At 52.0% G+C, this 23,320-nt stretch overlaps 1 protein-coding gene across 3 annotated transcripts in view; it reads left to right on the top strand.

The window, feature by feature from the left end:
• Nucleotides 1-19,766, top strand: part of PLXNA2 (plexin A2) — a 132,754-nt gene extending 112,988 nt beyond the window's left edge. For 2 of the 3 annotated variants that reach the window (XM_041427135.1, XM_041427137.1), the window contains exons 21-32: nucleotides 324-466; nucleotides 2,492-2,760; nucleotides 6,199-6,265; nucleotides 6,845-6,991; nucleotides 7,414-7,573; nucleotides 7,674-7,777; nucleotides 12,152-12,251; nucleotides 14,286-14,476; nucleotides 15,599-15,768; nucleotides 17,369-17,581; nucleotides 17,888-18,038; nucleotides 19,304-19,766. In XM_041427135.1, the coding sequence (XP_041283069.1) occupies nucleotides 324-466; nucleotides 2,492-2,760; nucleotides 6,199-6,265; nucleotides 6,845-6,991; nucleotides 7,414-7,573; nucleotides 7,674-7,777; nucleotides 12,152-12,251; nucleotides 14,286-14,476; nucleotides 15,599-15,768; nucleotides 17,369-17,581; nucleotides 17,888-18,038; nucleotides 19,304-19,399 (1,811 nt within the window). In that variant the 3' untranslated portion in view covers nucleotides 19,400-19,766. Of the gene's footprint in view, nucleotides 1-323; nucleotides 467-2,491; nucleotides 2,761-6,198; nucleotides 6,266-6,844; nucleotides 6,992-7,413; nucleotides 7,574-7,673; nucleotides 7,778-12,151; nucleotides 12,252-14,285; nucleotides 14,477-15,598; nucleotides 15,769-17,368; nucleotides 17,582-17,887; nucleotides 18,039-19,303 lie in introns of those variants that run through there. The other variant, XR_005954309.1, reaches the window with a different exon arrangement.
• Nucleotides 19,767-23,320: the final 3,554 nt, after the last annotated feature.

Consider the following 23,320-nt stretch of genomic DNA (forward strand, 5'->3'; position numbering starts at 1 on the left):
GAAGAAAGGAAAATAGGGGAGGCAGCAAGTTATGAACACAGATCCTCGTTTCTCTGCGCAGCCTTTAAAGGTGTTTTAGGTGTGTGTGCACAGGTGTGAACTGCATACAAATTAACCACAGCTTTGTTCTCAGCCTGCTCTGAGCAGAGCCTGCTCTCCCACCCTCGGCTGCTGAGACAGAATCTCCAGGGTGCGCTGAGCTCCCTGGAACCCTTTCCTGCGCCGTCCCCTCCTGCCGTGCCCGCGGGGAGGGCAGCCAGCCAGCCCTGCCCAAAGCCCCCCAGAGCTGAGCTCCCCCTGCCCCTCTCTCTCCCCACGAACAGCTTTTGCAGAGCTGCAGACAGACATCAACGAGCTGACCAGCGACCTGGACCGCTCGGGGATCCCCTACCTGGACTACCGCACCTACGCCATGCGCGTGCTCTTCCCGGGCATCGAGGACCACCCCGTCCTGCGGGAGCTGGAGGTAACCCCCGCCCTGCCCCAGCTCTCCGGGCACCCCCCGAGCCCTCAGGGAAGGCAGCAGGAAGCCCTGCAGCGCCTTTGGAGCTCCACACCAAATTATTGGATGCCCTGGGGTCAGCAGGGTTCATTTTAACGCCCAGCCTGGAGGTTTGTCTCCTCCCACATCGCCGGATTCCTTTCGGCTTCTCCTGCCTGGTGTTGGTTTGTTTTTATTTTATGGGGGTTTGTGTCGCTCCAGGGCAGCGGCAGAGCAGGGCAGAGCAGTTGTGGTGTGCTTTAAAGTCCTCCAAAGTCACCTGGTGGGGCAGGGGACGTTTGAGTGCCCGGAGCATCCTGCCCGGAGCGTCCTGCTGCTGTTCCCTCGCGTGTCCACAGGAGGGCAAGGAGAACGCCCAGGAATTCCAGCCTCTGAGCAAGCGCTTCCACCTCCCTGGTTTTCCCACCAGGATGTGTAAAAATATACAAAAAACTTTCGCTGGGAATACGGAGGGATTGGGAAGGCGCAGGGGTCCATCAGTGCACCTGGAAGATGGGCCCTGCTCACCTGGGAAGGGGCCAAAAAAAGGATGGGCTTCATAAACATCACAGCTGGGATGGGGCTGCTCTCCTTCCCTTGGGATGGGGCTGTGATGCCCACCCTGGGATGGAGCTGCCATCCTCCCTGTGGGATGTGCAGATGCTCAGCTCAGCCTTTCAGGACTGGGATTGCCCCAGTAAATCCTGAAATCCTGTTTCCTCCACACAGACCAGGGCTGGATGTAGGAGGGAGGAATCATGGTTGCTCTAGGGCTGGATTCCTTTTCCAGGCAGGCACTCCCCACCATTAAAGCATTAATTTGGGTTCCTTTCCTCAGCCACCAGCACCCAGCAGTCTCTGTGGTGTTGCTAAAACAGGAGCAGCCTCTCCCAGCCCATTCCTGCTCCGAGTTTTCCAGCTCCGTGCATTATGTTTCCTGTTGGAGTTGCCAAAGAAGCTGACACTCCAGCAAACAAATATGAATGCTTTTTAAAATTTTTTTACTCATGAAAAACAGAATTGCAGAAGTGATAAATGTGTTGCCAATTACACAGTTGCTTAATTATGTAACGTTAGTAAAACCAATACATAACTCTCCAAGATGTTTGGTAAAGAGTTGCTTCGTGCAGTTCATCATTTTCACTTGTAATGAATTACTTGAATCCGCAACTGGCTGAAAGCCTCAATTAATTTTTTACACTTGGCCCATAATAAAGCAATAGTCTAAATTAGTATTTAATTTACTTACCAGAGTGTCACTTTTTGTGCAGAACAAGCAGAACTGGGTGTCATTTCTGGGGCCCTTGGACTCCAGGCTGCTGTTTTATGGCGTGCACAGAGTGCAGCTCCCAGCCAGGGCTCAGGGCAGCCGTGGAGGAGGAGGTTTGCTCAAGATGGACCAGAAACCACATCCAGGGATGCTGAGATCCTGAGGGATGGGTGCAGCCAGGGTTAAACCATCCTGTGCACACTTCGGATGCCCCCAGCCTGAGAAGGACTGCTGGAGCAAGTCCAGAGGAGGCCAGGAAGTTGCTCAGGAGGCTGGAACAGGCTGGGAGAGTTGGAAATGTTCAGTCTGGAGAAGAGAAAGTCGTGTGGAGACCTCCCAGCACCTTCCAGAGTCTGAAGGGGTGACAAGAGAGCAGGAGCTGGGACTGTTCATCAGGAACTGCAGGGACAGGAGAAGGGAGAATGGATTCAGACTGGCAGAGGGCAGGGTTAGATGGGATCTTGGGAAGAAATTATTCCCTGTGAAGCCCTGCACAGGGTGCGCAGAGAAGCTGTGGCAGTGACTGAAGGAAGTGGCTGAGGCCAGGTTGGAGCACCCTGGGACAGTGGAAGGCATCCCTACCATGGCAGGGGGGGGGATGAGTAGATTTTTAAGTCCCTTCCCACCCAAACCATTCCCTGCTCCTGAGATTCCCCCGGTGCTGGCAGGGTGACCCCGCTGGTGGCGGCGCTGCCCTGCTGTCCCTTGTCCCCGCTGACGGCCACCACCTCCTCCTGCAGGTGCAGGGCAACGGGCAGCAGAGCGTGGAGAAGGCCCTGAAGCTCTTTGCCCAGCTGATCAACAACAAGGTGTTCCTGCTGTCCTTCATCCGCACGCTGGAGTCGCAGCGCAGCTTCTCCATGCGCGACCGCGGCAACGTGGCCTCGCTGATCATGACGGGGCTGCAGGGCAAGCTGGAGTACGCCACCGACGTCCTCAAGCAGCTGCTCTCCGACCTCATCGAGAAGAACCTGGAGAACAAGAACCACCCCAAGCTGCTCCTGCGCAGGTGAGGCCGGGCACGGGCAGGGGATGGGGGCTGCGGGCGGCACGGCCGCGCTGGTGGGGCTTCCGGGAGGAATTCTGTCGTGGAAAGGGCTGGGAGGGGCTGCCCCAGGGAGGTGGTGCAGTGTCTGGAGGGTCTGGTCTTGTTGACAAGGAGGGGGTTGGACATGGATTGGATTTGATGATCTCAGAGGTCTTTTCCAACCTGAATAATTCCAGGATTCTGTGATCTGAGGGCTCTGCGGGGTTTTGGAGGGGAACATCTCCTCACCTCTCTCCAGGATGGGGGCTTAGCCCTGCTCTGGGAGGTCACAGATGGCTGGACAGGGTCTCAAATCAGATCTTCTGGCTCTGCCTGGCTGGGGAGCAGCATTTGTGTGCCACAGCTGGATCAGGAGCTCACATGGATTGAGCAACTCACCCATGGCAGAGCTGGGAAGAGCCAGCAAGAAAACAGGGAAAAAATGTGCAGTAATGTGGGGCAAAACAGTGGGCACAAAGAAAAGGCTGCCCATCTTCTCCATGTCCTTGGGGGTCCTGCAGAGCCTGGCCTTGGCCAGTGCTGCCCCTCGGCTGTGCTGGCTTCACACTGGAGAGAGGGGAGGATTTCACAGCTCCAGGAAAATTTCAGGGGTCCCTGCAGCCACAATGAATATACTTGACAGGAAATTGCTTTAAATCTGGCTGTGTTTGCGGAGGCAATAACTCATCTTGGCAAAGGAAGCCGCCTTAATTTCCCCCGTGGTTTGACGAGTCACTGGGAAGGCGTCTTCTGCCTCAGCCATCAATAATGACTTTTCCTGGCGCTCCAAAAAAGCCAGGGCTGGTGATATGAGCTGTGCCCCCTCCTCCCTGCACAGCCAGCAAGGAGTCAGGGCTGGGGGCTGTCTGTCCTTTGGGCTGTCTGTCCTTTGGGCTGTCTGTCCTGCACCAGGATTTACCCATTGCACAGGGAATCACAGCATTGGGCATCTGCCACCAATCTGGGTAATCTGGGCCAGTGTTTCACCACCCTTACAAAAATTCCTGCTTTATATCTAGTCTGAATCTACTCCCTTTTAGTTTAAAAGCTTTATTCCTTGTCCTGATACTCCAGGTCCTATTAAACCCTGGGCTGGAGACCTGTCCCAACCCTGTGCCCAGCTGCTCCAGCCCAGCCTGGAGCTCCTTGCTCTGACTTAATAAGGAGTGATCAGCCACGAAGTGAAACACTATTTTTAAAAATGTTTTGAGCTCTCTGGTGGCAGCAGCTGATAACTGACACTCAGTTCTTTCTCTCTTTCTTCCTCGCTTTCCCCTCTCTCTTTCTTCCACGACTGCCCCTCGCGGGAGACAGCAAGAAAGTTGACGTTAAATCAAACAGCTGCTCTGGTTGCTGGCAACAGCAGTTTGGAGACCTACATAGAGCAGGGAGAATTAATAAAATACATATTTATTTTTTAGGTTCTCCCAGCTCGTTTTGTTTAGGTTTGTTTTCTTGCCGGAGCAGCCAAGGCCGGGCGTTCTTGTCAGGCTCCTTTGCAAAATCATCTCTGGATTGTGCTGTGCCCTCCTCCTGTGGTCAGCATGAGAAGGGTTTGCTCCAACTCTAGGGATTCTCTTCTGCCCTGGCAATCTCCAGGAGTTTATTTTTTATTTTTGGAGCAGATCTTTAACAGCATCCAGAGGCCAGCGATGGCACAGAGCGGTGCTGGTTGGGGCAGCTCAAAACCTGGCAGCAGATTTGGGGGCTCAGCAGATCTGGGGGCTCAGCAGAGCTCTCTGTGTGTAGGAGAAAGGCCAGGCCCTGGGCTGTGAGGCAGTTTCCCATTTGCAAGGCAGAGGAGGGCAGGGATGCTTCATGCAGGCATTCCAGCACCAGGGAGGTTGAGAGCTGCCCCTCTCCACCAGCACAGGGCAGTGGGGATGAACCCAGCACTGACTCAGTTTTTGGCTGTTCCCAGGACTGAGACACTGCAAATGTCTCATCCCATCCCATTCCCCATCCCACCCCTGTCCCCATCCCATGGATCCCATCCATCCCATGGATCCCATCCCATCCCATCCCATCCCATTCTCCCCCTCAAAATTTCCCATCTTCCGTGTCCCTCCACATTTCAGTGCCTTTTGCAGAGCTGGTGTCAGGCCATGAGCAGCCCACAGGGACAGGACACAGCAGCTTCATGGGGAGGGCTAATTGGGAGACTTGTTAGTTCTTCATTTAATATTCTATTAACAAAGTAGTTTATTAAATTAATATTCCCCCTGCAGCCCTGAATGTATTATTTTCTGAGTTTTTCACCTCTTCTGTGGCTTGTGTCACTGCCTCTCCATTTTCTAGGGCTGTTTGGAAGGGTGCTGGTGCTTCTTCTCTTTAATTGGATGCCTGAAATATTTCAAACAGGAGAACGATGTGTGTGTCAATTTGTAGGATGAATTTTTAGGCAGTTAATCAATTCAGCCTTAAATTCTTTGGGGATGTGCAGACATTTTCATGAATTCCTGACAGATGTTGCCATCCTAGGAGATGATGGATGATGCTACCCCAGGTCTGTTGGCTGACTGGTGTCAGTTTTTGTTTGTTGAAATCTCTGGCTCCTCTTTATTCTTGATCTGCTTGGTTCTGGAATCAAGCCCTGTGCTTCTTTGGTGTGTGCTTGTAATTCCAAGCACTTGGAATGCTGCAGGGATTCAGAGCAAGAGGCAGTCCCTCATTTAAGTGGAAGAATGGGGAAAATGGGGCTGGAGTGAGATGTGCCCCTCTCCAGGTGAGGAGGAGGTGACCTGGTTCATGGCGAGGGCAGAGGGATCAGTCCCCAGGGGAAAGGGAATTGCATTCATCCCTCTTTGCTTGCTGGAACTTGGACCAGATCCTGGTGTGCATGAGGGCAAGGCTGAGCCAGGCCAAGCCATGGTCACAGCTGGCCAGGGACATGGTCAGAGCTGGCCATGGTCATGGTCACAGCAGCTCTCCCCTGCACAGGGATGGGGCTCCAATTTGAGGCACCCCACGACCACCAGAGCCATCCCATTCCCATCTCCATCCCCATCCCCATCCCATCCCATTATCCCATCCCATCCCATTATCCCATCCCAGGAAAAGCGGCTGTGGAGCTTTAAGGAAAACCTCCGGGTCCTGCAGAGGCAGCGCTAAAAGCTGCCATTAGGAGCCATTGTATTTAAATTAGAGATAATCTCGGGCACAATGCGGGGAGAGGACACGGGGTGGGACTGGGGAGAAAGCTGCAATTTCCCTGCCATTGTCACTCGGCTGTCCCTGATTGCCAGGAGCTGCCGTGAATCCCAGTGATTTACTGAGCCAGGCTGTAATTTGCGCCACGTGCGGGGAGCTGAGTGTCACCAGCTCGCTGTCACCAGCCCCAGCGGGCTGGGACGGGCTGGCAGCGCTGCAGGGACAAGGACAGGGGCTCGTGTGTGATGTGTGCCCTCCTGCCTCCCCCAGGACCGAGTCGGTGGCCGAGAAGATGCTGACCAACTGGTTTGCCTTCCTGCTCCACAGGTTCCTCAAGGTAAGGAGGGGTGGAGCAGGGACCCTGCTCTACTGCCTCACCCTCCAGCCACCCCCGGGGTCTGTCTGGGGTGAAACTCTTCCAGCAGGCTCCAAGAGATGGAGTAGCAAGGATGGAGAGGTGGAGATTTGCTCTGGGGCTGCTGCTCCATGCTCACAACCTTCCCAAGCCTTGGGTCTCCCAGAGTAATTCCCACTAAAGGAGGTTCTGTTACACCTCTTGGGTACTTGAGGGAAATTCTCACATCTTCCTGCCTCGGCTTCCACAGTTTTTAACTTCATTTGTGGCTTTGGGAGCACCACTGAATTTGCTCCAGGGGAGTGAAGGGTGAGATCGAGATCTCAAATTCCATTTTTTTTACAGCCATATAGGTTCAGGAGGGATTTACCCTGCCAAAGACAACACAGCCATGGAGCAGTGGAGCTCAGGGCTTTGGCTGAGCTCTCCAGGAGCTGCTGGGGCTGCGCTCAGCGTTGAGTTAGCGGGGCTGAGCCTGTGCTGGGGGCAATCCAAGCGGGGCTGGCACAGGAGGACAAGCACCTTCACCCTGAGCGAGCTCTGTGTCCTCCTCCCGTGCAGGAATGTGCTGGAGAGCCCCTGTTCATGCTCTACTGTGCCATCAAGCAGCAGATGGAGAAGGGCCCCATCGATGCCATCACGGGAGAGGCGCGCTACTCCCTGAGCGAGGACAAGCTCATCCGGCAGCAGATCGAGTACAAGACCCTGGTGAGTGACAAACCCTGGTGGCCCTGGGCTGGGCTGGCCCTGCTGGCATCCCTGGAGCAGGGATCAGGGCCCTGCCTGAGCTGTGAGTGCTGCTGGGCAGTAAGGACACGTGTCCCAGCCAGGTGTGGCCCCAGTTTGAGGGGAATGTGTTATCTCCCTGTGCTCTGGGCAGTAAGGACACGTGTCCCAGCCAGGTGTGGCCCCAGTTTGAGGGGAATGTGTTATCTCCCTGTGCTCTGGGCACTGCCCTCCTGCAGCGAGTGCAACTGGACGTGCAGGGCTCCTCTCTCAGCAATAATTGTGTAAATATCCCAGATGCAATAGCAGGGGTGCATTTAGGGCTGCAGTGGGGTGTTTTATGTGCTGTTGTGACACGTGGTTGCACCTCTCCTTCAGAGCATGGTGTGGTTCTTGTCTTGCAGATCCTGAACTGTGTGAACCCAGACAACGAGAACAGCCCAGAGATCCCCGTGAAGGTGCTGAACTGCGACACCATCACCCAAGTCAAGGAGAAGATCCTGGATGCCGTGTACAAAAATGTGCCCTACTCCCAACGACCGAGAGCTGTGGACATGGATTTGGGTAGGAGCTGCCCCGTGGGAGGGAGGGGGCAGATCAGAGGGGCTGGGGGCCATTCCTGGTGGGCTTGGCAGAGCTCTGACCGTGGCTTTCCCTGTCCCAGAGTGGCGGCAGGGCCGGATCGCCCGCGTGGTGCTGCAGGATGAAGACATCACCACCAAGATCGAGGGGGACTGGAAGCGCCTGAACACCCTGGTGCACTACCAGGTGAGGGAGCAGCCCCGCTGACAGCTCCCAGCAAGCTGCCAGCAGGGAAAAGAGCAGCAGGAACCGAATTCCCAGTGCCTCCTCCTCTGCCCAGGCACACAGGGAGGTCACGTTTGTGTGACAAACCAGAAGGGTTCCGTGTGCTGCGGCGTTAGGGGGGAAAGCAACCTTGACACGGAGCTCAAAGGGAGCAGCAGAGTTGAAAATTGGCTAAATTAAACCTGCCAGCCACGGGGGAGAGGCAGAGGGAGCAGTGCAGGGGCTGAGCTGGCACTGCTGGGGATGAAGGGCCTGGAGAGGGCAGCATGGGGGGCTCAGGACTTTGTCTGGGGTCTGGGACAGCCTGGAGTGCAGCAGGGGAGGAATAAAATCACAGGGAAGTGGAGCCAGGCAGGGAAATGCTCAGGCAGGGTGGGTGAGAAGGCCTAGGAAATTCCTGCTGTCTTTATCTTCTGGAGAGGGCAGAGTCTGTTGGAAAGGGCTCCTCACAGTGTGAAAGATGGGAAAAGAGGGAGCTGGGGAAGGTTTGGATAAAGGGAATCAAAGCAAAAGATGGGAAGAGAGGCAAGGAGGGGGCTGAGGAAGGTTTGGCTGCAGGGAATCAAAGGCTTTCCCTCCCAGCCTGTCTGCAGCACAGGATAAGTGCATTAATTGGGACTGTAACCTACTCCTGTCCATCACCACCTCCCCAGAAGTGTTTAGTATTTAATCTGGCATCTCTCCCTGTTTATCCAGCATCTCCAGTCCATCAGCCTGACTCACGCTGGGGGACTTGAATGGGAGCCAGTATTGACAGGAGCCCTGCAATCAGGCAGGAGAGTGCCATCAATATGCACAGTGCATGTTAAAAAGCACCTCCAGGGTCAACTTTTCCAAGCAGCCCCCAGGATTTAAGCACAGATTACCGAAAAATGTCAGAGGAGTTGCGCAGATTAATTCCATTGTTCCTAAAAATCTGTTTTACCTGACAGTTGCAAGGGATTAACCAACAAGCAGGGAAGCAGCGAGACTTTATTATGCCTTGATCTTTAAAAGTCATGGTGAGGAAGTCACAAGTGAAAGCTGTGCTTGTCTGATGTGTGCTGCATGCTGGGGGAGGGAGCACTTTTGTTCCAGAGCCTGTGGGAGAACCTGAGCCAAAAGCTTCCCCGTAAAATAAACAAAATCCTCGCAGCACTCGAGATGCTGCAGCTCTTGCTGCCATTTGAATGTCAGGTTTGCTCTGGAAGAAAGGAGAAGTTGGCAGCCAAACATCCAGCCAGGTAGTGACAGGAGCCCGAGCCCTGCTCAGCCCAACAGAGCTGTCTCAGTCATTAAAGAGAAGCCAAATTCTTTTCACTGCAGCAGAAATCCTGTCAAGGCCAGGCTGTTGCCAAAAACTAACAGATATATATATATATATATATAAATTTTTTTTTTTTTTTTTTTATTCTTACCAGTTTGGGGGTTTTTTTCTGTTGGAGTAGAAGTTTTATTAGGTATCAAAAATACAAAAATACAGATGTTCCAGGACTACACAGTAAAAGAGATACCTGGGTGAAGGCCCAGCTTTAGGAGGGTATAAAGTCACTGGAGCTCCACGTGCTCTCACCGTTTAACAGCAGTGTGACACATGAGCCAGGTGTGGTTCAAACCATTAAAATAAACGTGGATTTCCAGAGGATCAGTAAAGATGATTTCTAGATTTCTGGGAAAGAAGTGAAAGCAGCTTTGCAAAGCCCTGCCCGTTTTTCATTCAGAGCTGTTTTGTCTTTATCCCGCCTCTGATACCCAGCTTTAGGAGGGTATAAAGTCACTGGAGCTCCACGTGCTCTCACCGTTTAACAGCAGTGTGACACATGAGCCAGGTGTGGTTCAAACCATTAAAATAAACGTGGATTTCCAGAGGATCAGTAAAGATGATTTCTAGATTTCTGGGAAAGAAGTGAAAGCAGCTTTGCAAAGCCCTGCCCGTTTTTCATTCAGAGCTGTTTTGTCTTTATCCTGCTCTGAAGGCAGGGAGGTCCCTGGGTTTGCAGGTGCTGCTGGGGGCTGCTCAGCCCACGTTCCAGGTGTGTCCCCTGGGCAGGTGCTGCCCCTGGGAGGCTGCAGGACCCTCGTGGTGCTCAATTCCCTGCTCCTGATTCCCAGGATCCATTCCCCACAGCCCCATTCCTGCAGCTCCAGGGCTCCAAGGCACCCTCCTCCTCCTCGCCGTGCCCCCAGGGGGGTTATTTAACCCCAAGGCTTTCCCAGCTCCACACCTGGATGCTGCATTTTGTTGCTTTTGTTTTCTGCATTAGAATCACAAAAATACAATGACTGATCAAATGCATTTTTCATGGGAAGCCTTCACATTCAAAACCCAAATTGGAATTAAAGAGAAATGTTCACCTTTCTAATAGTTTTGAACCACTTCATGAAATTGTAGAGAGAGCTGTGCACCTCCTGCTTATTTCTTCATTTATAAAAATAGATGTGTAGCTTAAATAAGTGTAATTCTTTGTTAAATTCTCCGGAGCTGTTAGACATGGCAGGGAATTGTATTACATTTGTGTCATATCCTTTTGCTTTCGTGGCTATTAAACTCCATGGGAGAGTCTTACCCCGTGTGGTTTCACTCAGGAAAAATGAAACACTGAATTTAATATCGAATGATTTACAGCGGCTCACGCAGGGTTAACTCAGAGGCAGCAGAGCATGAATACCTGTCAACCCCTGCCAGTCTGGAGAGGCCAGGAGACCAGGAAACTGCTTTAAATGAAAAATCAGGAGGAGAAAGGGAAGGTTTGGGTGGAAAATGAGGCTTAGGGTGGTGTGGGTGCGGAGCTGGAATCGTCGTCGCGCCCTCGCTGCCCCACGCAGACACAGCTCCAGGGCCTGGGCTCCCTTCTCCCCCTCCCAGGTTTTCTTTTCCCTGTCTTTAAGGTGTTTTGTGCCCCGTGTTTCCAGCTTGTAGAATAATCAGAATATTTATAAAGTTGTAAAGCAGCCAGGCAGCTCGGAGCGCGTCCCGGGGGTGCTGCGGGAGCGAACGCCTGCTCCACCTGAGGCTGCTCTGCAGCTGCTGGGGCTGAGCTGACAGCAGCCATTCCACCCAAAATTTACTGAGTGAGAGGGCTCTTTTGTGTGCCTGTGTGTGTGGAGTTTTTAGTGCCTCTCTCCCAGTTAAGCACAGCCCTGGTGGAAATGGATCGAGAGCACCCTGGGCTCGGGTTTCTCCCTGGTGAGATGGAGCTGAAGTGGCAGCTAATAACAGCCTGAGAAAATAATATCAGCACTGATCACTCCTTCCACTGACTTAATAAATTGGATGAAGTGAGGCAGGAGCAGCAAAGGAAATTATGGAGGTGTTTGCAGTGTTTTGCTTAGAAAAATCTCACTTTTGTGCCGTGAAACACAAGTAACTGTTATTTCCACTATCACCAGCAATAATAACAACTCGGATTTCCATGAAACCTTTCATCTGGATGGAGCCCAAAGCCTTGGAGGCAGCACAGGTCATTGTGTGCAGCTCACCTTGGTGCTGCAGATAGGGTACAGACCTCTGGAGCTGCTGGGGGAGCAAAAACCTCCATTCCTGGGGTCAGTGCTGCACCAGACTCCTGGCAGATAACGCAGGGTTTAGCCCCAAAAAGCAATTCCTGCAGCAGGAAGAGGCATTTCTTTTGTGCCGAGCCTCTAAAAAGTATCTGCTGGGCCCTGGCAAGACGTGGTGACTCTCTGCTCCCTCACTGTGCTGCACCACAGGTCACAAGTTCAAAATTAAAAGCTACTCAGGCCCCTTCCCTGGAAACCTGCAGCTCCTTAATTAAGGGGAACAAGTTAGAAAACTTCCAGTGACTACCAGATTTATAGGGAGGATAAAATTAAACATGGCTACTAAAATCTGCTGTAACAAAACCTTGTTAGTGCTAATGTTCATTTATAGTTTGACTTCCCAGTGTTTAATTCCTTCTCTGGAGCAGTAAAGGGATAACAATTAAATACCCTGAAAGATGGCTTTATGACTTGCTCCGCTGTAAATCAAACTTTTAAAGTTCGTAAAAATTGCTAAAATAAAAAATGGTTTAATAGGAATGTTTTATGGCCCATAACGTTATTACAGCCCTTTTATTCCCTCTGCATTGTTACTTTAATTGGATCACAACAATTCTTGAGATTCTCATTTTTATTGGGGAAGGCATAATCTTAAATCAGAACGACCAAAAGCATCTTCGCCACATCTTTTGATTTATCCCTCGTTTCCTTCAGGCTGCTGCTGTAGCCTGACCCAGCACAGGGCTCAGGGAGTGTGTCCTGGGCTGCCCTTCCCAGGATTTGCTGGATCAGCAGCCTGGGATCACAGGGTGGGCAGGGAATGCCCCTGAGCTCGTCCTGCTTTGCCTCCCCCAGGTGTCAGACCGCTCCGTGGTGGCTCTGGTTCCCAAGCAAACCTCCTCCTACAACATTCCTGCCTCTGCCAGCATCTCACGGACATCCATCAGCAGATATGGTAAGAAATGGGGTGGGATGGACAGATACCTGGGTGTAGGTGGGGAAAAAGCAGCAGCTCCCCCCAAAGAACCACCCAAAAGAAATGTAAATCCAGACAGAAAAACGTCCTTGGCTGCTGGTTTGGATTGCAAAGGCTTTCCCAGCTGTGAGAACAGCAAAAGGACCAGGAAAGGTGAGAGGAGGGAAAAGGAAACGGCAAGAACGGGAGCAGCCTTTGGGAACGTGGGGCTTGGGAGAGGTTCCAAGGGCTCAGAGGGGATGGGTGATGCAGGAGAGCATCTCTGAGCCCTCTGCCCCTGAGCAGGGAGGCACCATAGATAAACCTGACTTATCTGATCCTGCCCCTGTTTCCTCCCCGAGTGCAGGATCCTGAGCTCTGAGCTAATGGGTCACAAATGGGGAAGGGCAATCTTAGCACAGAGTGCCGGGATGTGCACACCTGGGAATTCCTGATTTGCATAATAGAAGGGCTCAGCACATTCCAGAGGGTCCCTGAAGATGCTGCAGCCTGAGAAAATGAGCCTGCAAGGTGCCAGGTGCACGCTCGGAGCACTAAATCCACAATAATTGTAATAATAGACTTCCATAAAAGGCAGCAGTGGCAAAATCTCTCGAGTGCTGATCTTTCATTATCGTTCATTTCACAGAGCGTTTTACCAGCAAAAAGTCTCCTGACAAACCCATCTCCTCCTCTTGTTTATAGCTCCCAAAATAATGTTGGTTTTTAGCTCGAGCAAGTGTTCTGAGGAGGCAAAACCAGGGGAGTCTTGAGGTGAAAACCAGGAGAAAAGGCATTTCTCCCTGCCAGGTGTAGGCCCACACATCCCATAGTGCAGGTGATGGAAAAAGCAAGGCTGGGTCTCACAGCCTGAGCCCTCAGTGCTCATTGATCTCTGTCAGCTGGAAAAGCTTTTGCAAAGCACCAATATGAGCCATCATTGCTCATGTTAAGATTAATATTTCTAATTGTGCCGGCAGAATTTAAATTAGATACTTATTTACTTCCCCTGTCATATATCAGTACAGAGATATGTTTAAAAATAGAATTACTGCATGCTTCCTGAGCTGTCCCCCTGTCTGTCTCCTTAATTATATCAGTTGGAGCACTCATTTATCTAAGCCTTAATCAGGGATGAAAATCCAGCTACTTTGGTAATGACTTGAGTATTTCCCTCAGTTGATTTACAATCGATCCGCACTCCTGACGAGGAGGGTGAGCAGTGAATTGAAGGCTAAACTTGAGAAAATGCACGAGATTCCCAGAGAACAAAGAAATGTAGCAGGAGGAAAAATCCAGCAGGGCACGTTTGGGCTCCTCAGCCTCGTGTCTCGTCCTGGAGATGCTGAGGATCCAGGGAGAGACATTCTTTGGGAAGTTAAATATATAAATAAATGTGCCACATCTCCCCATAGTTTCTGAGCAATTCAGGGAAAGCTGTCTGGTGCCCTTTGAGCTCCCTTTTCCCTGCAGGGACTGTGTGAGGCTGGACCTGCTCAGCCCAGGGATGGCACAGGCTGCAGGACTGGCCTCAGGCTCAGCTTGAATCCTCACTGCTCTCCTGAAAGCCTCAAGGACAAGCTCAGCAGCTTCTCCTGCCCTTTGTGCTGGGCAGCTCCTCATTATTTACAAAATCCTGAAATCAGGGCTGTGCTTCTTCAGGAGTCGGTGCTGGGGTTGTGTGTGAGCTGTGACTCAGGGAGGATTTTTGTGTGGATTTATATGAGGAGTTCACATCAGGAAAGGATGCGAATGGGGCAGGAAAGGCCATATATGGGAGGGAAAGAAAACCTCAGTTTTTTTGTTGAACGGAGACCAACACAGATTTTTGACAAACCCCAAATTTCGACAGCGCAGAACGAGAACGCGTGCAAAACAAAACCACGGCGGTTTTCCGTTTCATTTCCCCACCAAAAAAAAAACCAAAAAAAAGACCAACAAAAAACCCAGTGCCAACAATTTGAGCATGATCAGCCCTGGTGAGGGCACTGAGGGAGGTGCAGAAGGTGTGACCAGCCTCTCTCCCTGGCTCAGACTCCACGTTCCGCTACACGGGCAGCCCCGACAGCCTCCGCTCGCGCGCGCCCATGATCACCCCCGACCTGGAGAGCGGCGTCAAGGTCTGGCACCTGGTCAAGAACCACGACCACGGCGACCAGAAGGAAGGGGACAGGGGCAGCAAGATGGTCTCTGAGATCTACCTGACCAGGCTCCTGGCTACAAAGGTAACTGAGCTGGATTCACCTGGGGAGCGCGCGGTGAGGCTCAGCGAGGGGTGCTGGTGGTGCTCAGCTCCCAGCCTGGCTGGGTTTTCCTGGGATTGGGAGAGTCCTGGAGCAGCTACAGCACAGCCCAGATTTCCTCACACTCAAGGCAATTGCTGCAATTCTCCATTTTTTTTTTGCACAGTGTTAGAACTGTTCACCAATTCACAAATTGGTGAATGAAGCAGTGCCTGGAAATATCTACCCATTTCCTCGACCAGACATGATTTTCCTGCCTTTCCCCACATGCTCATCAGTGTGGATAACACAGCTGTGCTCTGGAAAGCAAAACAAAAAAAATTATTTCAGGTTAGAAATAAAAAGTAAATGAGTGAGTAACTGCAGGCTGGAGCTTTTTGAAAGAGCCCGACCTTGGTTATTCCCATGGGATCTGTGGTGGCACTTTTTGGAGCTGGTAACATCTGGTGTCCCTTCGTGCCACCACTGCTTGGCCAGGGGAGTGCCTGTCCCTCCCCTCACCCCTGGATTGCTGCTTCTGTCACCAAAACTGCAGGAAAAACAGAAACTCTCCAACAACATCTTTTCAATATTGGAGAATTAGGTTTACTTTATTCTGGCCAGGATGGGCAATAGAAATTATTTCATCCACACATGCCTGGGGTGTGCAGTGAAAATCATTCCATCACACATGGGTTTTTACCCCGTTTTTCACATACTTATACATAAAACCTCCAAGAAAATTCACATTCACTGCTTCTAAATTACACAGTTCTTACTACTTGATCTCCTATTGGTTATTGATCCTTTCAATGCTAACTTGGTCCTCATGCTTTGGTTCTCTTAGCAATCATTTCCCTGACCAGGTGTCTCTGATCACACTGGGGGCGATGTTTGTCGATGTTCATTTATCCCCTTTGTATCTTCTGGCTCTGGGAATCTCCTCTTTGTTGACTTAAGCCAGAAATTCCGAAACCCTTGGTGAAGCAGAACCTTTTCAAGAGAAACTTCAATTCCCCCCACCCTGAGAAAAGGCGAACAAACCCCTGAATAAAATCCCGCTAAAAATAAAAAAATAAGTAAATAAAAATCCAGAATCTGTCTGATTTGCCATCCTGCCATCAGGGCACGCTGCAGAAGTTCGTGGACGACCTGTTTGAGACGCTGTTCAGCACGGTGCACCGCGGCAGCGCCCTGCCCCTCGCCATCAAGTACATGTTCGACTTCCTGGACGAGCAGGCGGACAAGCACGGCATCCACGACACCGACGTCCGCCACACCTGGAAGAGCAACTGGTAACGGGGGCAGGGAGGCAGACCCGGGTGATTCTGGGCAAAAAAAAAGAGCTGGGGGATGGTTTTGGGAAAGGGTGGGAGCAGCCGAGCGCCAAAGAGGGACGCAAAGCTGGGGTTTGAGCCTTGGTGGGCTGCCAGTGTTCAGATGATGCTAAAATCCTGAAATGTCCTGATTTGGAAGGGAAGGGAGATAGCCTGGCTGTCTCTCTGCCCAGGGTGGGAGATGGGCACTGCCCTCAGGCTGTAGATCTGCACATCTGGACTTTGGGAAGAGGGGGAAGCAAGGCTCCAGTGCCTGCCCCGTGCTGCCTGCACAGCCCTGCTGTGCCACAAATGCCAGCCCTGGCTGGGAGGGGGAGCTCAGCCCGTGGCTGCACCTTTCCCATCCCTTTGGGAAGCACCTGGAGCATTTGGGCATCAGCAGGAGGTGGCACAGGGAGAAGGAGCCAGTTCTGCATGCCTAAGGCATGGGCTGCAGCCAGGTCCAGCCTCTCCAAACAGTGGGAGCGCTCACATCTCTGCCTCTGCTGCTATTTTAGGATTAAAACCTCTGTGGGTTGGAAATTTACCTCTGCAAGAAAGGAATAAAAAAGCACAACAAATGGTTGTTCCCTGAAGACCTTGTATTTTCCCCTGAGTCCCTCATGGTTTAAAAGGCCTCTAATCATCATGGCTGCAAAAACTGCTTCCCTGCTAAGGCAGTGGGAAGCTCAAAACAATTCATTTAAAGCCTTAGAAGAAGGAGTTATTGGGATAGAAACTATAGAATCACAAGAAATTATGTGAAAAAAAGAAAGCAATGACCACAGAGTTTGGTCTGCCAGAGCCAACAGCCCCCACCAGGCCTGGACCTTCCTTCTCCCCATCTCAGCTGAGCTGCAGCATTTCCAGAAAGGGAATTTTTATGGGGATGTGGGAGAAGGCTGCCCCTGGAGCAGGTTGAAGCAAATGGAAGTTTGGATTAGGGAGCTGGGGTGGCTGGGGCTGAGCTGCTCTCCTGCAGCACTGCAAGAGTTAAGGCTGCAGCCTTCAGCGAGCTGGAGAGACAGAGAGAGCTGCGACTTGAAAGGTAATAGAAAGCAGCAGCTGCTTTTTTGATCCTGCTATACAGCCAAAGAAAAAAAGGAATAATAATTCCCCTTTGATTGCAAAGGCCCCGGGATTTGGGGACAAAGCCTGTGGTTCCTGCTGCCAGCTCGTGGGTGCCAGAGCACGGCCGGGCAGAGCTGATTAGTGCCAGGGCTGCCCCTGCTCACCCCACACTGCACCCTGCTCTGGTGAGCTCCTCCTGATGGGCTCCTCCTGCAGATGCTCCCCCAGTACCCCCAAACTGCCCAGCTCTGCCCTGCCCCTCATCTCCTCCACTGCTCCGTGTGGGATCTGAGCCTGGAGCAGCTCCTGGGCATGGCAGGATCCACCAGCAGCCCATCTGGGCAGCACTGGGCTAACTGGTGCTTGATGGCCTTGACCCTGCTCCTGTTTAAATTCTCCTCTTATTCTTCCCACCATTTTTGTTCTGCCTGGGAACACCATCCGCTGCACGAGCCCTTTCCTCGCCTTTGTCTTCTCATTTCGTTTCAATTCTCACTTTGCCTCCCAGCCTTCCCCTCCGCTTCTGGGTGAACGTGATCAAAAACCCGCAGTTCGTGTTCGACATCCACAAGGGCAGCATCACGGACGCCTGCCTGTCCGTGGTGGCTCAGACCTTCATGGATTCCTGCTCCACCTCGGAGCACCGCCTGGGCAAGGACTCCCCCTCCAACAAGCTGCTGTACGCCAAGGACATCCCCAGCTACAAGAGCTGGGTGGAGAGGTGAGGGCAGCACGTGGCAGTGTGGGTGCAGGGTGCTCTGAAACCCCACGGATCTCAGGACAGACCATCCTGAGTGGAAGGGAAGCACAAGGACCAGCAGTGATGCTCCAGGGTGGTTCTCAGCCCTGCCAAGCACCGCTGCTCCTGTTTTCAGCTCATTACAGCCCAGAATGCCGTTTTGCTGGATGTAAACGCAAAGCAAAAAGATGTTCTTATCCCTGCAGAGCTTAGCTTAAACCCCAGGGGGAACAGGGATATTTGGGGCGTTCCTGTTTCTCATTTTTCCCTGACCCCTCATTCCTGCAGGTATTACGCGGACATCGCCAAGCTCCCGGCCATCAGCGACCAGGACATGAACGCCTACCTCGCCGAGCAGTCGCGCCTGCACGCCGTGGAGTTCAACATGCTGAGCGCGCTCAACGAGATCTACTCCTACGTCAGCAAGTACAGCGAGGAGGTGGGTGTGGGCAGCAGTGTCCCCTGGGCCATGGTGTCCCCTGGAGTGATGGCATCCCCACGGTGTTCCCTGGGCCGTGGTGGTGTACCCTGGAGCGATTGTGTGCTCTGGACCTTGATGGTGTCCCCTGGGCAATGGCATTCCCTGGGCCATGGTGGTGTCCCCTGGAGTGGTGGTATCCCCTGGGCAATGGCATTCCCTGGGCCATGGTGGTGTCCCCTGGAGCGATGGTGTGCTCTGGACCTTGATGGTGTCCCCTGGGCAATGGTGTCCTCTAGAGTGTTGGTGTTCTCTGGGCCATGGTGGTGTCCCCCGGAGTGATGGTGTCCCCTGGAGTGATGGCGTGCTCTGGACTGTAATGGTGTCCCCTGGAGTGATGGTGTCCCCTGGAGTGATGGTGTCCTCTAGGCAACAGTGTCCCCTGTGCCATGGTGTCCCCAGGGTGATAGGGCCCCATGGCAGGTGTGTGGGAGAGCAGATGCAGTGCTGGGTTGTGTCGGGACCCCCCTGCTGCCTCCCAGAGCTTCTTGCCCTCCCTTCCCTGGATGCAGCCCGGCCGTAGCTGGCGCCGCTCCTGCCCCGCTGTTCTCTTCATGCACAGAGGGGTTTGGGATTGGCCACACTTGTAGTATCCTCCCCAGGAGGACTGAGAGCTAAAATATTGTGGGAGCACCTGGATACCTCAGCTCTGGCATGCACCCAGTGCTGTGGAAAATATTCATGACCCATCCAAGCTCCCCAGAAACCTGGGTGTCCTTTGGGAGCAGCACGGTCCAAATCCCTGTTGTAGTGGCGGAGGCTCCTGTTTGCAAAGGCTTCCTGGCAGCCTGAGCTCCTTTAATGAATGCATCACTTGAAACCAAGTTCTCGCCATCTGTTCCACCCCTTCATTTCGCTGCAAGAAGAACCGATTTTGTAATTATGTCCGTGAAACGGAAGGGTTTTGTCATTGAACTGCATGTAGCCATTTGTGGTACAACGCCACGGCTATTTTCCCATTAGGGTTGAAAAATCTCATCACTTTCCTGCTAAACGAGACAAGAAATGTGGAGTCCAAGGCACCAGAGTGGGTTTTGTTGGGTGGGTATGGAGGGGGTCCAACTAACCAACGACAGCCAAGTTGCTTTGCTGTTTATTGGGATTTCACAGCTCTCCACTTGGAGTTGCTCACATCTCGCTGCCCACCCACCTCTCCCACCCCCTCTCTCACGCTGATTTCTCTCTCTGATTCATTTTTTTCCCCCTTTTCCTGTTCTCTCCCCCAGCTCATCGGAGCTCTGGAGCAGGATGAGCAGGCTCGGAGGCAGCGCTTGGCTTACAAAGTAGAGCAACTCATCGGGGCCATGTCCTTCGAAAGCTGAAGGAAGGTCACGGGCAGCAAAGGGCAGAGGATCGCACGGACTCTCGGGAATTTGGAGGGAGAACAAGCAAGGAAGGCACTGGACACACCCCCAAGGCTCTTCTGGAGAGAGCAGAGCCTGGCTCAAGGACTGGCTGTGTTCAAAAATCATACAGGATCCAGTTTGAAAGGGCAGGAAGGGAAGAAGATGAAACATCTCAATCCAGGTCCAAGCAAGGTGGATCATTTTTTCAAGTGTACGAGGAAAGAAGGAACCTGGAAAGTCTGGATGTCTCCACGACTGCTGCTTTGCATGAAAATTGTTTAATGTATATTGGAAAATAAAACTTTATTTAAAGGGTTTTTTTTGTAAAAAAAAAAAAAAAAAAAAAAAAAAAAAAAAAAAAAAAAAAAAAAAAAAAAGAAAAAAGAAAAAAAAATAAATAGAGCAAAAACCACAGAGGCCATAGAGATAATCCTGGCAAGAAGGATCAGCTGTGAATCCTGTCCCTGAGAGCCTTCCAAGGACACGGCTCAGGCATTCTGCAAATGGACTGTCACTCCAATTGGAACATCTGGAAAACCAAAATGTCTTCATTTTGGATTCTTACAACAAATACGAGCACAAGTTTGCACCACACCTTTTTACACAAGCAAAATAGCAGCTTTGCCCGAAAATAGTCCAGTAACTTAGAGGCACTAGAAGGAACTTCACCTGAATTGCAAAACCATCAGATCATCAGACCTGTCTTGAAACCCAGCTTTATCCATGTATTTATACAGTGTCAATATATATATTTTTTTTAAATCCCATTTACTGTTGAATGAGGGAAGACCTGAATTTCATTGCTTTTCCCTTTTCCACCTCCATCCCACCTCACTGGCTGACCCAGCAGTGTCCAGGATGGCCATGGTGATCCAGCAGTGTCCAGTATGGCCATGGTGATCCAACAATGTCCAGTATGGCCATGGTGATCCAGCAGTGTCCAGTATGGATATGGTGATCCAGGAGTGTCCAGTATGGATATGGTGATCCAGCAGTGTCCAGCATGGCTGTAGTCATCCAGCAGTGTCCAGGATGGCCATGGTGATCCAACAATGTCCAGTATGGCCATGGTGATCTAGCAGTGTCCAGTATGGATATGGTGATCCAGGAGTGTCCAGCATGGCCGTAGTCATCCAGGAGTGTCCAGCGTGGCTGTGGTGATCCAGCAGTGTCCAGCAGAGCCCAGCATGGCCATGGTGATCCATCCAGGGCTGGGTTTGGGGGTCTCCAGCAGCCGCCTCCGATTTCTCACAGCAAAACCCCCCAAACCTCAATGTTTATGGTGACAGTACTTGAAGAGCCTGGATGTTGGGAGAGCAGATTTTGTTGCTTTTCTGCTGGACGTGCAGTCCTTGGGCACAGGCTCCCTTTGGGTGTCTCCGCCAGCGTTTGCCACCTCACCCAGGGCCAGGACTTGCATTTTCACTGGGAAAGGGAGAGAAATCTCTGCTCCAGGCAAGAGCAAACCTTAACCAGCACCTCTGGGCCAGCCAGCTCTGCTGTCGTGTCTCTGTGTCGGCGTCTCGTTGTTCTCCTCAGTTCCTTGCTGGCCCCCATGGCACACGTTCCTGTGGCCAGTGACAGGCAAATGTTTGTGAGTGTTATTTCTTTCAAAGACACCAAAGCATATGTGTGTCCCTTTGTAGAGTGCCAGGAGGGGAAGGAATGCTGTAAATATTTCTCTCTGTAGTAAATATTGATACGTGTGCAGGCTGCAGTGGGGAGGGCAGGGAGAGGAGGCCTAATGGAAATACAAGAGTTGGCTGCTGGAGCTTGGCAATGGCAGCAAAATAATTCCTGGTGTCTGCCCAGGCAGTGTCACACCAGACTGGGACCTTCGTTTGCAGCCAGAGTATGTTGAAGGAAAATCCATTTCCATCTCCATCCCCCTCCTTCACCATTCCTGCCTGGAGGAGCCCAGCAGGGCTCCCAGGGAGCTGCTGGCTTTCCGTGTCCTGCAGTCCAGCACCAGGGGAGGGGAGAAGCACGTAGAGAAATACTCAGGAAACTTGGTTTAATTACCATTCAGTAAAAGCCATGCCAAGTCCACTTTCTTTTGGTAATCCACTTCTGTGTGTCTCTCTGAAAAGCAGAAAAAGCTGATGATAATAATCAACCTTGTGCAATAAGTTCTTGACATTTACAGCAGCCTGAGCACTGGATTTACTGAGACAGGGGGAGAGTGGCAGAAACAGAGACTGAAAGGCAGAGCTGTGTTTGCACTGCCTGTTATGCGAGAGTTCCCTTCCCAGGGATCCTGCTCCTGCACGGTGAATCTCATTTCTGAGGCAAAAAATGTGCAAAAGTCCTGCTAAAAGTCAGGCACTGCGGAGCCCAGTGCCAGGAACGTCATTGGAGCAGTCCCCAGCCTGGCCTGCTCTTTGCTGCAGGTACCCCAGGGCATGGCAGAGGGTCAGGCTTTGAAATCCTGCAGGTTTTTTGCTGGTTCTGTTCCTGCTGTCCACCCTGATCCATCACACAGCTTAAGTGAGGGATTGCCCGGTCTGTTCTAGCTGTGCTTGTTGGTTTGGGTTCACCAAGTTCTCATGGTACTCTGAAACCCAAAGAGAGCACTCCAAAAAGTTCCTGAACGACTTCCAAACGCTTCCAAATACCAGTCTGGGGAGTTATCTCTGCAGGACTCTCAAAACACGAGTACAGCCCAAAGCAAAGGCCTGGCTGTGCCTCACCCGGGCCTGGTGGCGGTGTCCCTGCCCCACAGCCCTCGTGGTGCTCCTCTCTGCATCTCTTTGAGAGGCTCTTGTGTAGCTTTTCGTCCTGCTTTCCTCCTCCTCCTCTCTGCCCTCTGGCCAGGAGCACCCCCCGAGCCAAGGCTTTGTCATCCCCCCTCCCCTGTATTTTCTCAGCAGAAGTGGAGGTCCCCACACACTCCCTGGATTCTCTGGGAGAACTTCAAGGAGACAAGGGGACAACTGAGTTCATCTTCTGTGCTGTGGGACCATCTAAGCAGCGAGGAAAAAAAAAAAAAAAAAAAGGGAAAGCAGCAGGAGCACTTTGCAAACCAATAAGCTCTTTTACACTTCTGACTGAATCCTGAGGGAAACAGCAAAAACACCTCATCCATCACCTGGAAAAGCTTTGAGAGGATGGCAGAGGGAACAGCACAGTCCTGGCTGGAGGGGTGGCCTAGAAATACATTGCCAAGTATCTTCTCATGGTGGTTGACATTAATTATGGATCTTTACAGGCAATTATATGGATTGAAGCAACATATCCCCCAGGGGCAGAGCGCTGGGAATCTCTTGCCCTGTTTGCATCCAACATTTCCATTCCTCCTTCGGGAGGAGGAAGCTTCAGATCTCAAAATGGCATTTTCTTCTCACTCGCAGCAAACTGGACTCGAGGGTTGGTCAGGAGGGGGCACTTGCCTTAGATGAAACGATTTCACGTCCCTCTCATTGCCCCCTTCCTCCTGCAAGGCCACGTGGAGTTTGGAGTCTGCAGTTCGCTCCGTTTCAGGTATTCCGACATCAAAGTGGGAGACGTCACTTGCCGGGATCTCTCTGCCTGGTGTCACCGCTTGAATAATTCCGTTTAATCTTCTGCTCATGAGCTATCAAAGCACCCACTCCGAGGGGGAGCGAGGTGCTAATCAAACGCTTCTCCACCTTGAAAGCCTTTATTAAAGCCCCACACAGGAGAGGGGAGCTGGCAGGCAAGGCTGGCCCCGCATGAGCCCCGCTGAGGAGCCGCAGCCACCAAAGCTCAGAGGGTGTGGACAGCCAGTGGTCCACGCTTTGCCATAAAGGATGGATTTAAAGGGAGGCAGGAGGGATCAGCACGGCCAAAGCGCTGGAAACCCTGTGGAATCCAGGATGGGTATCCCTGGAAACCCTGTGGAATCCAGCACGGATATCCCTGGAAACCCTGGATATC

This window comes from Onychostruthus taczanowskii, unplaced genomic scaffold, assembly GCF_017590055.1.
Source record: "Onychostruthus taczanowskii isolate IOZ18803 unplaced genomic scaffold, ASM1759005v1 scaffold97, whole genome shotgun sequence".
Taxonomy (NCBI): Eukaryota; Metazoa; Chordata; class Aves; order Passeriformes; family Passeridae; genus Onychostruthus; species Onychostruthus taczanowskii.